The sequence below is a fragment of the Nelusetta ayraudi genome, unplaced genomic scaffold, assembly GCF_046127955.1.
Source record: "Nelusetta ayraudi isolate G7.1 ecotype Tasmania unplaced genomic scaffold, CSIRO-AGI_Nayr_v1 ptg000236l, whole genome shotgun sequence".
NCBI lineage: Eukaryota > Metazoa > Chordata > Actinopteri > Tetraodontiformes > Monacanthidae > Nelusetta > Nelusetta ayraudi.
In genome coordinates this window covers 97,639-113,880 of record NW_027466285.1, presented here as the reverse complement: position 1 = coordinate 113,880, position 16,242 = coordinate 97,639, and the positions used below count along the sequence as shown (strand labels likewise).

Below are 16,242 nucleotides of genomic sequence, written 5' to 3'. Positions count from 1 at the left end.
AATCATATTTATAGACCTTACTGCCACAGTGATGATGATGATGATGATGATGGTGAAATCCTGAGGAACAACAGAACTCTCTGCGTTTAATTAGCAGCAGCTGCTTTTACTCTGAAAATCCTGCAGTTCTTTCTTTTAATGTTCAGTGTGTGAAGCGTGTCAACAAAGAGGACGTCAGAGAGTTCTCATGTTGTCTACACATCCCATGATATATGTTGTCCTCCTGTGAGGCGGGTCACCAGAACTCTGTTCTCAGTGGGCTGGGTGAGTCGGACCCGTCTCATTGCAGATGGGTCTCAGTGCCTTCGCCTGCGGGTCGCTGCAGCTCGACTCACTTCTCACTGCAGACGCACCGAGCAGCCAAACCGTTCACTGAAGACAAAGAAATGATTGTGAAAATAATTCAGTTTAATACACATGTAAATATTTCTATGACATCATTGTAGCCACTCCCCCGTCCGAATGAAGGGAGGAGCCTTCTATTGATTGATTTGTTTGATAATAATGTATCTTGGTATAGCAGGTGGGTTGGAGGATCAGAACCATCTGGACTCCTCCCCTGTGATGACAGCAGCAGCAGAACTTCCTTCCATCAGGCGATGGACCTCAGGGTTCTGGAGGTTCTGCTCCACCGCCGGGCTCGGCTGCTTGCTGGTTCCGATGCCACCTCTTCCTCCCAAGCACAGGGGGCGAGGAGGTCCGCGAGGTTCTGCCACTGCAGCAGCCTCCAGCAGGGGGCGCTAGGAGGAGGAGAAGCCTCTCTCTCTCTCTCTCTCACCTGCAGGGGGCGCTCCTGAGACTGGGGGGGGTCTCAGGTGGGAGGAGCTTATGAACAGGTGCTTAATAACTTAACAGCGTTTAATAAATTGGACACTTTTTTTTTTTATTATTTATTCAGTCACAGGTCAGTGTGCAGCAGATACGTACTGGCCACTGCTCATCAGGCTTCCAGGTCACATGATGACACACATTTAAAGGGACAGTGTGTGTGTGTGTCCCTCATTTTTGTGGTTGAGTTTGTGTGTGTATGAGGAGAGACACACACACACCTCTGTAGCTCTGCCTCCGCAACTACAACACACACACACACACACACACACACACACACACACACACACACACACACACACACACACACACACACACACACACACACACACACACACACACACACACACACACACGGCGGTGAGCTTGTTCTAGTTGGACTGTCCCTCTCATGCTAGACGGAAATTGTAGCGTTCTAGAAGTTGATATTGCACACGGTGTAACAGCAGCTCAGGACGCTGAGCTCGGCGTGTAGAAACACGAGGACTCGCTTCATGAAACAAAGCATCATTAAAGTGAAATCTACAAACATCCACGACATTCAGTTATTAGCTGCTAGACGTTAACAGTGTTCACAGCTCAGCATTAACAGGCTCCGCAGCAGGAAGTGACATCATGAGTCCGCGGTCACAGCAGGAAGTGACATCATCAGTCCGCGGTCACAGCAGGAAGTGACATCATCAGCCCGCGGTCACAGCAGGAGCAGGCGGTTAGAGGTATTTATCACGCTTGAGGCCGCAGCATCACCTGCATGCTGTTAAAAGACCCAAGCAGGAAGTAACTGGCACAGTTAGCTGCTATGCTAACTCTGCGCGCTGTTTAGTTAGCGGGCTAGCCGCTCCAAGGCACAACATGCAGTTGGTTTAGTGTGAAAGAACTTACTTTCTTCCAGCTCTTATTTTGAAAAAAAAAAAAAAAAACCCGACACCATGGCTGGAGCCACTGGTCCGGTTTGCAACTCACAGTGTAGTTAACGGCCACTGGTCCCGCCCCCTCCTTTTTCAGCTAATTGGTGTATGACGTGGTAACAGTGGGCGGAGCTTGACGATTGACAGCAGCCTCAGGTCCTGAGTGACGTTGGAAGCAGGCCAATCAGCTTCTCTCGGGTGTTTGGGTCACCTGACTGAGGGTAACGCTCCACCAACAAGCGACAAGCACCGCTGGTATTGGACTCGTGCAGAGTTCCGTGTGTGTGTGTGTGTGAGTGAGTGAGTGAGTGAGTGTGAGAGTTTAGGCCCCGCCCACCTGCCACTGGCCAAAGTCCTGGGGAGGAGCTATGGGTAGGAGGAGAAGCACAGCGATTGGTCAGTCTGTGGTCAGACCTCGATGACAACATCGTCCTCCTCGTCTCTGGCCGCCTCCCCTTGCCCCTCCTCTCCCTCCTCCTCCTCCTGGGCGGCGCCGCCACAGGGTCCGATAATGTACCTGTAGTCCCCGCCGATGGCGAGCGCCGCCCCCAATCCCATCAGCCAATCCCGCTCCTCCTCCTCATCCTGCCGCTGCTCTGGCCGGTGCTGCCAGGGGACGCTCCAGCTCGGGGTCCCGCCCACCCCCACGGCCCCCGCCTCGGGGGCCCCGGGCTCCTCCCCCTCCAGGTTGACGTAGTGCAGCGGCCCCCGGGGCGACAGGCTGGACAGCAGCGCCTCCAGCTGGCCGACCAGCTGCTGGAAACTGGGACGACACTTGGGGACGGGGCTCCAGCAGCTGTGCATCACCTCGTAGCTAAGACACCACCGAAGAAGAAGAAGAAGAAGCAGTCACCACAGGGAGGCCACTGAGAGTGTTTGTCACAGTGTGTTACAGTGTGTTACAGTGTGTGTGTGTTTGTTACGGTGCACTGTAACGCACACCCATACTTTGTAATGGTGTGTTCAAGAGTGTGTGCGTGTGTGTCACAGTATGTTACAGTGTGTGTGTTACAGTGTGTGTGTTACAGTGTGTATTACAGTGTGTTACAGTGTGTATTACAGTGTGTGTGTCACAGTATGTTACAGTATGTGTGTTACAGTGTGTTACAGTGTATTAGAGTGTGTGTTACAGTGTGTTACAGTGTGTTAAAGAGTGTTACAGTGTATTAGAGTGTGTGTGTTACAGTGTGTATTACAGTGTGTGTGTTACAGTGTGTTACATTGTGTGTGTTACAGTGTGTATTACAGTGTGTGTTGGGGTGTTTGCTCACATGTCGTCTCTGCAGTCTGCAGGTTTCTTCAGTCGTTCTCCTTTGATCAGATACTCGTAGATCTCAGAGTTCTCCACGCCAGGGTACGGAGTCTGACCCCGGGTCATGATCTCCCACATGGTCACGCCAAAGGCCCACTGGCCCGCACACACACACACACACACACAGATCAGCAACCATGAAACATTTCTAAGGACTATAACTACAACTTCCAAACCAGCGTGTGTGTGTGTGTGTGTGTGTGTGTGTGTGTGTGTGTGTGTACCACATCGCTCTGCGTGGTGTACACGTTATCGGCCAGGCTCTCCAGGGCGATCCACTTGACGGGCAGCTTGGACACGGAGCCCTGGCGGTAGTAGTCTCCGCTGTAGATCTTCTTGGAGAGACCAAAGTCTGCCACACACACCGTCATGTTCTCATCCAGCCTGGGACACACGGACACACACGGTCAGCGGTGCGTGCCGGGGGGGGGGGGGTTGGGGGGGCATCCTGTGGGCGTGTTTCCCGACAGCCGATTGGCCAACTGACATGCAATTGCGAGCGGCCAGGTCTCGGTGGATAATGCTCCTGCTGCTCAGGTAGTCCATGCCCCGGGACACGTCCAGCATGAACTGCAACAGCGTCTGCAGGGGCAGGTCCTGGGAGGGGGGGGGGGGGGGGCTTGTTAGAGAGCGACTGCAACCCAGGTTACTTCATATATTTGGACATGGGACCGCAGCTGCCAATCAGTGCATACATATATATATATATGTGTATATATATATGTATATACATGTATATATATATATATATATATATATATATATATATATATATATATATATATATGTACACACACACACACACATACATGTATACATATACTGTGTGTGATTTCAATGCTATTGGTGTCCTCCCTGAGCTGAACTTTAAATTATTTTGAAAGCTAGTCCTAATTATATACATAAAATGATGATATTATAATTCTATTTTTTACATTGTATGGGTAACACACGTGTGAGTAAGGAGGCGGGGCCACCGCCCTGACTCACGAAGGGCTGCTCTCCCAGCCTGGACAGCAGCAGGAAGGTGTGCAGGTCTCCGTGCTTCATGAAGGGCAGCACCACCATGGGGACGGGCAGCCGCTGCCCCGCCCGCCGCTGCAGGCTCACTCCTATTGGATGGGATACAGGCTCAATCACCGGTCAGGTGGCGCCACCCACCTGGCCGGCGGGTGAGGCAGTTATTGGTGTGGGAGTGGGAGTGGGCGTTACCGATGAGCTGGATGACGTTGGGATGGTGGAAGTCCTTCATGTAGGCCGCCTCCTTCAGACACTGCTCGATGTCCGCACAGGAAGTGATGTCAGCTGCGTGCACACACACGCACGCACCCTATTACCAACTACAGCTGCATGACAACTGACAGAAACCATAGGAGGAGGAGGAGCAGGAGGAGGAGCAGGAGGAGGAGAAAGGTCACTCACATTTCAGCACTTTGACTGCCACCTGCTGGACAGACGAGTCGTCCGCTTTCAGCAGGGCCTCTCGCACCGAGCCAAACTCACCTGCACACACACACACACACACACACACACACACACACACACACACACACACACACACACACACACACACACACACACACACATTTATTATCATATCTAGACAATACCACCGTTCTCACGCCGGTCCGTGAAAATATCAGTGATGATACTGCAGTAGCGGATACACAGTGCTGGGAGACAGTGTGTGTGTGTGTGTGTGTGTGTGTGTGTGTGTGTGTGTGTGCGCTACCTTTCCCCAGCATGTGTCCCAGAGTCAGCTGCCTCTCTGGGATCAGGACGTCCTGCAGTTTGTTCTTCAGCTCATCGTTTATACCAAGAGAGTCCACTGGAGGGAGACACACACACACACACACACACACACACACACACACACACACACACACACACACACACACACACACACACACTTTTACTACCTGCAGACATGAAGCACATTGTGCGTCTGCTGCCTGTTTTACCCACAATGCACCTCCCCCGTCCTGCCAGCATCATGCAGGCTGGCATGTTTTGCTAGCAACATGCCAGCGTAGCTCGTGGCCACAGCGTGTTTAGTGTTCAAACAGCAGCCGGCGGCGGTGTTTGTCCCGCACGCAACGCCCCCTGCTGACATCACCGAGGGCCAGCGGGTGAAGAGACAGGGAGGAGGAGCATGAGGAGAGGGGTGGGGGGGGTGGGGGTGTAGTTGCCCTCCCGTCTCAACTCACGTGTGGTGTCGGGCCGCTCGCTGCCGCTCCTGTTGAAGGACCGGGCCGCCGTGAAGGAGACCAGGGCGTCGCCACCTGGTGGCTTGAAGGCAGAACTGCAGGCAGACAGACAGAGGTCAGACTTCCTGTCGGCAGGCGGTCGAGCCGATAGGCGGACTGCGTACCCGAAATGCGTCTCTTTGCCACGGCGCCGAGCGAGGAAGGAGAGCGCCAGCGCCACCACGGTGGCCAGGAGGAGGCCTAGCAGGACCCCGACCCACAGGTGGCTCCGCTGGGCCTGCACCGGGGCTGGGACCCACGACACACAGAACCACAAGAACACCTGGTGAGTCCACAGCCCTGAGCCCAGCCCCTGGGGGAGGGGAGTGGGGGGGCGCTGAACCTACCTGCGGTGGGCAGCACCAGCACCGGGGGGCTCCAGGGGCCGCAGCCCACCGCCGTGCAGGCCGCCACCTGGAAGGAGGCGTTGAAGAAGCGGGCGGCACCAGACAGCCGAGCGGAGTTCTCCTTGAAGAGCAGCGGCTCCTGGACACACACACACACACACACACACACACACACACACACACACACAGTCACAATGCCCCCTCGTGACTTGCTGCTGTGTGCTCCCAGGCTCCGCCCCTAGCCAGCATCACTCAAAGCAGACCTGGGCAAAGTACGGCTCGCGGGCCACATCCGGCCCGCTGAGTGTCCCTGCCCGGCCCGTGTGTCATAAGTGCCGCTAGAGAGAGAGAGAGTCGGTGCTTCCGCGCCATTTCCCGCCGGCACGACTCGGGTTGGTCACCTGACCCCGGAGCCTCACCTGTGCTTCTCCTCCCAGGCTCCACTGCACCCTGTAGGCCAGGAGGTTCCCCTGCAGCTGCTGCTGCTCCAGCTTCTCCCAGTGCAGCCACAGCTGCTGCTCCGACAGCCGGAAGCTCAGGTTGGCGGGCGCCGCTGCGGGCACTGTGGGAGAAGCCATTAGTTAGCGGAGGCCCCGCGCTGCTCGCTGCAGCCTGCGGGGGGAGCTGCTGAGCAGCGCAGGGCCTTTCAACATGGATTGAGGCCACAGACAAAAGCTGATTGTACGGAGGAGAGGACTGGAATCTACTGGAGGACCTCCAGCTGGAGCACGCACACACACACACACACACACACACACACACACACACACACACACTAATGCACACACACACACACACACACACACCGAGGGGGAGGGAACAAACAGGAAGCGGAGCCTCCGTTCACATCACAAACCTCCTGTGTTTTTCTTATTCTTAGCTGTGTGTTTTTGTTCTCTTTTTATATATAAGAAGTATGTGGGCGGAGCCATCAGCCAGCCAGCCGCTGGGTCACCTGACTCGGGCGTCTGGAAGTGTAGCCAGGGCGAGAAGGGCGACGCCCCCACCTCGTTGACACACGACACCCGCGCGCTGTAGTTGCAGTGGCTCCTCAGGCCCGACACCACCTGCAGGTGAGGAGGCACCGGCGCCTCCTGCTGGGGGAGCTCCCACCTGCGGGCGGCGCGGCGTGACAGCTGGCAGGGAGGGGGAGGGGGGGGGTTGAGGTGGGTGGGAGGGGGGGGTTGGTGGTGCACAAATTGGATTTTTTTTTAGGACGACAAACACTGGTTGTGCATATGCAGGTGTGTGTGTGTGTGTGTGCGTGTGTGTGTGTGTACAGATGCAGGTGTGTGTGTGTGTGTGTGTGTGTGTGTGTGTGTGTGTGCGTGTGTGTGTGTACAGATGCAGGTGTGTGTGTGTGTCACTCCCACCTGCAGGACGCAGTGCAACAGCGCCGAGTGGCCGTCAAAGCCCGGTTGCCACGACAACGTGACGTTGCCGTCCACCATGCTGAGCACCTCGAGGCCACCGGGGGGCGCAGGAAGCACTGAGGAACACAAAATGTTAGCATCGGTGGAGCGCTAGCGGAGAGCTAGCGGAGCGCTAGAAACACCGACTCGCTAACGACAGCGGACCTTTAATGTGAACCGTGGCCGTCCTGGAAACAGAGATGCCTCTGGCGTTCTGGGCTTCACAGTAGAACTTCACACTGCTGTTCACACCTGGTGGAGGGAGTAGGGGGGGGGGGGGTCACACACACACACACACACACACACACACCTGACCAATCAACCAGTGATCAACCACTCACTTAACAACCAATAACTGATCAGCAGCACCCAGAGATCCATCAGTGATCAATAGCACACACACACACACACACACACACACACACACACACACACACACACACCCTTGCTGACCTGGGATATGGAGGATGGAGGGCGACGCCCTGGGCCCCGCCCCCTCCCGGACTCCGCCCACCCACCACAGCACCTGCACCGGGTCAGGGGGGCCGACGGCCGAGCAGCTGAGGTTGAAGGGGACGTCGGGGAGGGTGGAGACATCCTGAGGCTCCTGGACGAAGTGAGGGACACCTGGGAGGGACGGGGGGGTGGGGGGGTGGGGGAGTGAGAACCAGAGGGAGAGCGAGAGTGAGAGAGCGAGGGAGGAAGATATTGGAAGGGAAAGAGAGAGGGAGAGAGAGATGGAGAGAGGGGGGGGGTGGGGGGGGGACACAGACAGACAGACAGACATGATGGGGAAAACACTGCAGGGGGGGGGGGGGGGCAGGTAGCCGAGCCAGGAGCCAGGACTGTTCCGTTACCTTCCACTGTGATCCAGGCCCGGTTGGAGGAGAATATCCGGCCGTGGAGCTCCACCTCACACCAGTACTGACCCGCATCCTGCTGCTGGACCGACTTCACACTGAGAACATAGACCAGAACCTCAGACCAGGAACCAGAACCTCAGACCAGGGACCAGAACATCAGCTGGACTTCTTTGCTCATTCTTGCTGCAGTCGGACCTTCAGGTCACATGACCTGTGGCTGTGTTTACAGTCAGTCAGCTGGCTGTTTGGAGTCCAAACAGCAGGTGTGGTCCAATCGGACTTCTCTCCTCGGCCCAGTTTACATGCAGCTGAGTGTAAAATGTACTTATTGACGTGAACGCGTCCTCCTCCCCAACACTAGGGGGCGGTGTGAGTCTTTTCAGCGTGTGTTAGTTCCCGGTTAACCTCTTTGCTCACACGGTAACAAAACCACTGGAGCGGGGTACCACACTGGCGTACTGTCAGCACCGCTCTTCAATATGAAGTCAGCACGCAGGAAACACTTTGACCCGGGCCGCCTGGGACCCCTGCTGTCCCTCGGCCATCAGCGTTTCTTTACTGACAGGAAACCCTGAACGTACCTGCAGAGTCCGTTCACTGTGTTGATGCTCTGCAGCCGTCCGGGTCGCACTGGGCCAATAATGCATGTAGTGAGTGTGTGTGTGTGTGTGTGTGTCTGTGTGTGTGTGTGTGAGTGACTGTGTGTGAGTGTGTGTGTGTGTGTGAGTGACTGTGTGTGTGTGTGTGTGTGTGTTCTGCTGAGGGCCCGGCCCACCTGTGGAAGGTCTCCCAGTGCTGCTCTCCCAGGGTGATGAACATCTGGTCGGTGCCGTACAGCTGCTCTCCATCCTTCCTCCACACCACGTCGGGCTCCACCACACCCTGCACGGCACAGCCCAGCCGGACCCCGTTGCCCTGGGACACCGTCTGATTGGCCGGGTGCTTGGTGAACAGCACGCCTGTGGGGGGGGGGGCAGACAGACAGACAGACCAATGGTTGCAGAGCGCTGGCAGAACTGAGGCATGCTGGGAAAAAACAGCAAAAAAAAAACAAAAAACAAAAAACGTCACGGGGGGGGGGGGGGGGGGGGCGAGGGGAGCCAACCACAACACACGTCACCTCTTCCCGGCACGCGTCTCACGTCAAATCCCCGGCATCAGCAACGCGCTGCAGTGACGTCACCGCTGACTGAATCAATAAATCACTTTCTCCAGAACCGGGTTGGTTTGTGTGGTTCCTCCAACTCAAGTGTGTGTGTGTGTGTGTGTGTGTGTGTGTGTGTGTGTGTGTGTGCGCGCGTACAGCAGCCTTGGTTCTCCTCGCGGACCAGGCGGATCCGAAACGAACCGAACCGAACCGAACCGAACCTCCTCCTCCTCCCACACACCTGTCGTCTCCTTGATGACGTCAACAGGTGTGTAATTGTGTGCGCGCGTGTGACAGCCAAAACCCGAACGGGCAAGCACTTCAGCTCGACCAGACCACGTGATTTGTTTTCAAGTTTTCATCCGAGTTTTGCTCGAATTCGCAGAACAGAACACGTGACCCACAGCGTCACTGTGTGTGTGTGTGTGTGTGTGTGTGTGTGTGTGTGTGTGTGTGTGTGTTGTAATTTCACTCACTGTCAGCGCAGGTTCCGTCGAAACTCAGCAGCAGAAGAATCCACACCAACAGCTTCATCTCCGGCCGCTCGGCACCGCTCGGCTCCGCTCGGCTTCACTCGGCACACATTCCACAGCCGGGGTGCTCGCTCGCTGCAGGGCAGCCGAGGCGGGAAGCGACGGGGGGGGGGGGAGAAAAAGTCGAATGAAAAACAACTTTTTGTGTGTGTGTGTTTTAATCCAACCTCCGCTGCGGCTGCGCGGACGACAAGCACACAAAGCCCACGTCCCGACCGACACAACACCACCCAACACTTCACTCCGGGGCGGTGGCGTCAAGTCGGCGTGCTGCACCGCCACCAAGCACACCGGAAACGGAGAGGCAAGCGCCTTCAAAATAAATGGCCCTCGTCACGGCCCAGCGAGGCGTTGACCGTCGAAGATTCAGAACATCTGATGAGTACAGTATTTGTCACGTATCGCGTTTGGAACAGGCCACGCCGTGATTGTGCATTAAGAAGAATAAAGAAAGGGTTGAAAAAGAGATTAAAAAAAAAAGTGGCACGTGGTCGTGAAATATAAATCTTTACAAATAAACAAAAATGCAAAATCACAAGTGAAAAAGATTTCGTATAAGAGTGTTTGAAGGGTTATGCACTTCTATATTATACACTATTATATACAGTATAATATAACATAATATATTAGTTGCAAACAATGAAATGCAAAAACAAAATATCAACAATAATAGTGGCAATGTGTATATAAAATGAACTATTTATGCATTTATGAACGGGTGTTTATTGTGTCCTGGTGCTCCGGCCGTCTGGAGCATCGAGATTCTCACACACCAGAAACGCCGGTGACTTTTGCACCTCGTCGAGCGTGTTACACTTTTATTTTTGATTAAAAAACAATCATCAAAGTTTACATTCCAACAATAAAGTTAAAGCTCGTTAATTGACGCCCCAGAAGCCGTGCCTTTTCGTTTAAAAAAAAAAAAAAAAATCCAACACATAACCGGAAGTGCATTCCGCTCAGCTTTTCCACGGATAGGAAGGTGCCTTGGCTGCTTCCTCCTGGAATGTAGGGCACACCGCCCCCTGGCGGTGAAAGAGGCGCAGCGGCAGGTGATGCAGAGGCCCCTCAGCGCAGTGCAGTGCAGGGGCGCCGCCTGCTGGTTACAATAACTGTAGCAACTGTTCCCTAGGGGCGCTGCAGAAGCGTCAACGCAGGCCGTGCTTGCAGGTGGGAGCTGACGTCACTTCCTGCTGTGGAGGACACAAACACGCAGCGGAGCGCCAAGACTTCAGAAGTGGCCGCAGGGCTGAGAAATAATAATAAAAAAACAAAAGGTCATCAGACAGGAAGTCCCTAAGCTCGACAACAGGAAATGAGGTCAAGGGCCCAAACATTCCAGCCTATCCCATCACAACAGAGCGGTGGCGGTGATCAATGAGACAAATAACAACAGGTCATTCTTCCTCTTCTTCCTCCTCCACCTCCACCTCCTCCTCCTCTTCCTTTACTGAGCTCCTCTGATTCATCTGACAGGAAACTCATTTCCACAAGATTTATTTTACAACCATTTTTCCCCTCCACAAAGCTATTTATCGATATAGATTTATTCAAATGTCAGGATTTGTTAAAAAAAAAGAAAGAAGAAAAGTCTAAACTCCACAGGACTCTGCTCAAGCTGAGCTTCAATCACTTTGTACCAGGGGGAAACCTCAGCGACGGGAAGTTCTGGACGACCCAAACACGAGACAGCTGATGCAACACCTGTCCTGCCAGGGGGAGGAGCCAGGCCTGGATGTTAGCGAGAGACTTTCTTCTTCTGTGGTGTTAAAGCAAGTTCTGGTATTGTCCTGGGCGAGCTCGGAGTCCGACTGGAGTGGAAGCAAGCAGCAGGTCCGGGGGGGGGGGGGTCTCACACGACCTTGTGTCTAGTGCAGAACAGGTGGGTTGGGTTGGGTTGGGTTGGGGGGAGGAGGGGGGTTGGCTCATCGCTGATCCCCCCCCCCTTGCAACCGGACTTGTCCTCTCAGGCAAACTTCTTCTTGGTGGCGGTGAAACGTTCCATGTACTGAGGAGGACACAACACCGGGGGACACGGTTAGGATCAGGACCAGCACCAGCGAGGGGGAGCCCTGATTGGCTGCTGGGGGGTGTGGGCGGAGCCTCACCTTCTCGTAGCCCTCCAGGTCCCGGAGCTTCTTGACCTCAAACAGGTTTCCCTCCACAGAGAAGAGCGACACCTGGGAGTCCCTCAGGATGGCCGGAGGGATGGAGGTCAGTTCCAGGCAGTTCTCCTCCAACCGCAGCACCTTCAGCCGGGGACACGCCGCCACCTCAGCCACCAGGATGGAGATCTGCAGCGGGTCAGCAGCGGGTCAGCAGCGGGTCAGCAGTAGTTAGCAGCAGCAGCAGCAGCCAGTCGACACCTCGTCATCTCACCAGGGCTGCTGCCCCCTAGTGGCCCGCTGCCCCCTAGTAGTGGCCCGCTGCCCCCTAGTGGCCTGGTGCCCCCTAGTGGCCTGGTGCCCCCTAGTGGCCCGCTGCCCCCTAGTAGTGGCCCGCTGCCCCCTAGTGGCCTGGTGCCCCCTAGTGGCCCGCTGCCCCCTAGTAGTGGCCCGCTGCCCCCTAGTGGCCCGCTGCCGCCTAGTGGCCCGCTGCCCCCTAGTGGCCCGGTGCCCCCTAGTGGCCCGCTGCCGCCTAGTGGCCCGGTGCCCCCTAGTGGCCTGGTGCCCCCTAGTAGTGGCCCGCTGCCCCCTAGTGCCCTGGTGCCCCCTAGTAGTGGCCCGCTGCCCCCTAGTGGCCCGCTGCCCCCTAGTAGTGGCCCCGCTGCCCCCTAGTGGCCCCGCTGCCCCCTAGTAGTGGCCCGCTGCCCCCTAGTAGTGGCCCCGCTGCCCCCTAGTGGCCCGCTGCCCCCTAGTGGCCCGGTGCCCCCTAGTAGTGGCCCCGGTGCCCCCTAGTGGCCCGCTGCCCCCTAGTGGCCCGGTGCCCCCTAGTGGCCCGGTGCCCCCTAGTGGCCTGGTGCCCCCTAGTAGTGGCCCCGCTGCCCCCTAGTGGCCCGCTGCCCCCTAGTGGCCCGCTGCCCCCTAGTAGTGGCCCCGCTGCCCCCTAGTAGTGGCCCCGCTGCCCCCTAGTGGCCCGGTGCCCCTCTTCTTCCGTTTTGTTGTGTGAATTTGCAGGGTTTCTCTTTCTGCGAGCGTGTCTGCAGCTCTCGGCCGCCATGGTTACAAGTGGTGAAGGTCCACCAGCACCGGCAGCGCCACCCACCTGGTTCTGGTTGAGGTTGATCTCAATGGCCTGCAGCTCCGACACCGCCGGGGGAACGCTCTGGATCTTGTTGCGCGACAGGTCCAGCAGGTCCAGCTGCCTCAGGGTTCCCAGTCCCGGGGGGAACTCGGTCAGGTGGTTCCCCGACAGGCTGAGGGTCCTGAGGGCCTTGAGTTGGCCCACGGCCGCAGGGAGCTGCTGGAGCTGGTTCCCGTTCAGGCTCAGAGTCTCCAGCTTCTTTAGCCGGCCCAACTCGGCGGGGAGACTGGCTGCAAAGCACACACACACACAACTCAGACCTCGTGCCCTCGGTGATGTCCCCGGCCTTTGATGTGACCCGGGAGGAGACTCACTGAGCCGGTTGCAGTTGAGCGTGAGGCTCTTGAGCTGCAGGAAGTTGCCAATGGCAGCAGGAAGCGTCTCGATCTTGTTGCCGGACAGGTCGACGGTGCGCAGGTTGGCGGTGAGCCGTTGGAGCTCCTCAGGGAACTGAAACACAGTGGGGGAGGGGGGGGGGGCATAAGAAGGGAACTCTCAGTAGATTGATTTATAACAACCAATCATTCAGGAAACATGGAGACACGAGAGACAATACCAAACCCACTACTGGAGCCGGCCCTGCGCTATCATACAGCACATGCACTACTAAAAAAAAAAAAAAAAAATCAAATCAGAAGGCTGCAAAAAAGAGCCATACAAGTTCTATCCATTCATTCATTCATTCATCTTCCATAGCCGCTTCTTCCTGAGCTCAGGGTCCTGGGGGTTCTGCTGGAGCCTCCCAGCTGTCTCAGGGTGAAGGCAGGGTGACACCCTGGACCAGTGGCCAGGTCATCACACCATTTAGAATGTTCAATTGACCCTAGAACCCAGAGAGAACCCAGCAGACGCAGGGAGAACCCGGAGAGAACCCAGCAGACCCGGAGAGAACCCATGTCGCCACAATATTTATTTACATTTTAATTATTTTGATTTTTGTTCTGTTTTTACATTTGCATATGTACAATATGAAGTCATTTATTGTATAGCATCACTCTCTCTGCTTGTCCTATATTTAGTTTGAAACAACAACTGGTTTGGGGTCCATTGAAAAAGGTTCTCTGTTCTATCTGGAGGATTTATTTATTTATTCTCAATAAATATCAACGTTGGCGCGAGACTTTGTCCAGGCTTTACATGTTCGACATCGACACCCCGCCACAGACTGTGTGTGCCGGTTGCCATCGACGAGCACGCGCTCACCTCCTGCAGTCCCTTGCCGGTCAGCTGGAACACGCCGGTCTTCTGGGAGGTCTCCAGGTGGGACTTGAGGGCGCTGTTCCCCATGGCGTCCTGCCGATGACGCGCTTAGCAGCTACTCGCCTTCTGCGGAGCTCACGAGCTCATCCGCTCAAATCCCTGCAAGTCGTCAAGAGGAGGGACTCGCTGTCAACAACCAGGAGCAACCAGGAACCAGCAGGAACCAGCAGCAGCAGGCGGGGCTCGGCTGCCTCCCGGAGTGGGACTGCAGCCTCCAGCACGCCCCAGCTGTGCTGTCACGGCGCCGGAAGTACCCCCCCAACCACCACCACCGAATAACAAAAGGGCGCGGCGAAGTCCGCGAGCTAAGCTAAGTGACTAGCAATTAGCGTCCCAACAGCCCAACTCCTCGGGCTTGGGTGACGCTAGCGACGTTAGCACAGAAGCTCTAGCATGTTGCTCAACGCTGCCGCGGCGGAACAAGCCGTGGTGTCAAGCGCCTTTACTTACGTCATTAAAATGCGTCAGCGGTGTGAACGACGGGAAACGCTGTTTTCTTTTTTTGTTTTTTTTCCAGCAGTCAGCGTTTGTCGGAGAAGTTGAGACGCCCTGGTTCCGGCGGGGCGAGCAGCAGCTGACCGACCGACCCAGTGGGGCTCCCACTTTAGCGCAGACAGCCAATAGGAACAGAGCTCTCCTGACGTCACTCCAACTGAGCGTGCGCACACGACTTGAAAGACTTTTGGTAATTGTGCAGACGTACATACGTGTGTGTGTGTGTGTGTGTGTGTGTGTGTGTGTGTGTGTGTGTATATAGAATATAATATAGAATAGAAAGTCTTTATTAATCCCACGTGTGCATAATTACTGCAGCGCTACAGTGCAAAAGATGGACAATTATGATAAAAGCATAGCAAGAAATCAATGACTCTACATCTAGTGGAAACTACCCCGCCCCTCTGGATGGGAAAAAATAGTGTGGCCACGCACTACAATATCGTGCCAACACTATATCGTTCCCACGAGATAGTAACGCGGGAGGAGGGGGGGGGGCACGCGATGGTGAATGCGTGCCCACGCGTTACTATCTCGTGGCCACGATATCGTTAATTTGTGCCGCCAGCAGGATAGTTGTTATGTTCAAGAGTAGGCTAGGGTGAGAATTACAACGGTCATTATCTCTCGGCCACAACAATAAATATCTCGTGGGCACGATATTCCGGAAGCGCATTGCACTTTGTTTTGGTCCAGTCAATGCAATGAACTTCCGTACAATATAATAATGCGTGGCCACACATTATCTTTCCATCCATATCACCAGGGGGGGGGGATATATGTATGTATGTATGTATGTATGTATGTACGTACGTACAATATATGCGTGTGCGAGCACGCGCGTGTGCAGCACAATAAGAGGCAAACACAGAGTACCATCTTAAGTGTATTTATTAATGTAATAATATTAATAACAATAATATCATAATAGTAATGCTGCGGTCAGTTTCTCTGGTCTGACTGAGCCTATTGCAGAGAATTACCGGTTATAAAAAATAGTCATATCTTCACATGGCCACTGGGTGGCGACGGTGGCTTCCCTAAATCATTATAATACGCCCCCTCGCCCCCACTCCGGTAGAGAAAAAAACGGGGGCGTTTGTTTTTTTTTTCTCTGCTGCAGCACTGTGACGTCACGCTAGAAGTGCTGCAAACGTCACAAAAAGCAGAGGGTTGAGTGGAGGCGACGTAATTCTGCTCCGACAGCCAGAATTTGAGCCGGGATTGTCTCTCCTGTCTGGAGCAACGTGACGTCACTGCGGGACGATAATCCCGGACCGAGTTGAGGGGCGGAATCAAAATAATCTGCAGTGACGCTGAGGAAAGGAGGAGGAGCAGGAGGAGCAGGAGGAGGTGGAGGAGGCGGCGCTCTTCCGGTGGGTTTCTGAGAAAATCTGACAAAAACTGCAGCAGGAGAAACTCTCTGGGAGGAATCACGTGACCAAGAGGAGGAGAAAAAGAAAACGGCAAAGACAGGAGAGGAGTTTCCAGATGGGGGCGCTGCTGAACGCTGTTACACTTGTCTCATGGAAGACGTTTTTGCAGACAGACAGGCGGACAGACGGACAGACAGACAGACAGACAGACAGACAGACAGACAAGCAGACAGACGGACTTTTTAATAAACATGTAAATGATATGAAAACGT

The 16,242-nt window shown here is 55.1% G+C and overlaps 2 protein-coding genes across 2 annotated transcripts; both read right to left on the bottom strand.

Moving 5' to 3' along the window:
- Positions 1-1,403: 1,403 nt before the first annotated feature.
- On the bottom strand, positions 1,404-9,890 carry tyro3 (TYRO3 protein tyrosine kinase). Its single transcript, XM_076016761.1, has 19 exons — positions 9,540-9,890; positions 8,692-8,875; positions 7,911-8,011; positions 7,507-7,680; positions 7,219-7,305; positions 7,015-7,130; positions 6,597-6,777; positions 6,061-6,203; positions 5,642-5,780; positions 5,420-5,543; positions 5,256-5,350; positions 4,781-4,876; positions 4,471-4,551; positions 4,261-4,353; positions 4,039-4,160; positions 3,536-3,645; positions 3,273-3,432; positions 3,008-3,144; positions 1,404-2,550 (listed from the first exon to the last, which is right to left on the bottom strand). The coding sequence occupies exons 1-19, from the start codon at positions 9,595-9,597 to the stop codon at positions 2,145-2,147; spliced, it is 2,607 nt and encodes an 868-aa protein (XP_075872876.1). The 5' UTR covers positions 9,598-9,890; the 3' UTR covers positions 1,404-2,144.
- Positions 9,891-10,392: 502 nt separating this feature from the next.
- On the bottom strand, positions 10,393-14,702 carry lrrc57 (leucine rich repeat containing 57). Its single transcript, XM_076016732.1, has 6 exons — positions 14,550-14,702; positions 14,043-14,198; positions 13,154-13,289; positions 12,801-13,069; positions 11,705-11,890; positions 10,393-11,604 (listed from the first exon to the last, which is right to left on the bottom strand). The coding sequence occupies exons 2-6, from the start codon at positions 14,124-14,126 to the stop codon at positions 11,563-11,565; spliced, it is 717 nt and encodes a 238-aa protein (XP_075872847.1). The 5' UTR covers positions 14,127-14,198; positions 14,550-14,702; the 3' UTR covers positions 10,393-11,562.
- Positions 14,703-16,242: the final 1,540 nt, after the last annotated feature.

Excerpts from the sequence above, each read along its gene's own strand:
- lrrc57 (XM_076016732.1), bottom strand. The coding sequence starts at position 14,126 with ATGGGGAACAGCGCCCTCAAGTCCCACCTGGAGACCTCCCAGAAGACC. Across the intron at positions 13,070-13,153 it reads GCTCAACTGCAACCGGCTCA|CCAGTCTCCCCGCCGAGTTG; the intron begins GTGAGTCTCCTC and ends TGTGCTTTGCAG. Across the intron at positions 11,605-11,704 it reads ACCTGGAGGGCTACGAGAAG|TACATGGAACGTTTCACCGC; the intron begins GTGAGGCTCCGC and ends TGTCCTCCTCAG.
- tyro3 (XM_076016761.1), bottom strand. The coding sequence starts at position 9,597 with ATGAAGCTGTTGGTGTGGATTCTTCTGCTGCTGAGTTTCGACGGAACC. Across the intron at positions 6,778-7,014 it reads TGTTGCACTGCGTCCTGCAG|CTGTCACGCCGCGCCGCCCG; the intron begins GTGGGAGTGACA and ends CCTCCCTGCCAG. Across the intron at positions 4,552-4,780 it reads GGGACACATGCTGGGGAAAG|GTGAGTTTGGCTCGGTGCGA; the intron begins GTAGCGCACACA and ends GTGTGTGTGCAG.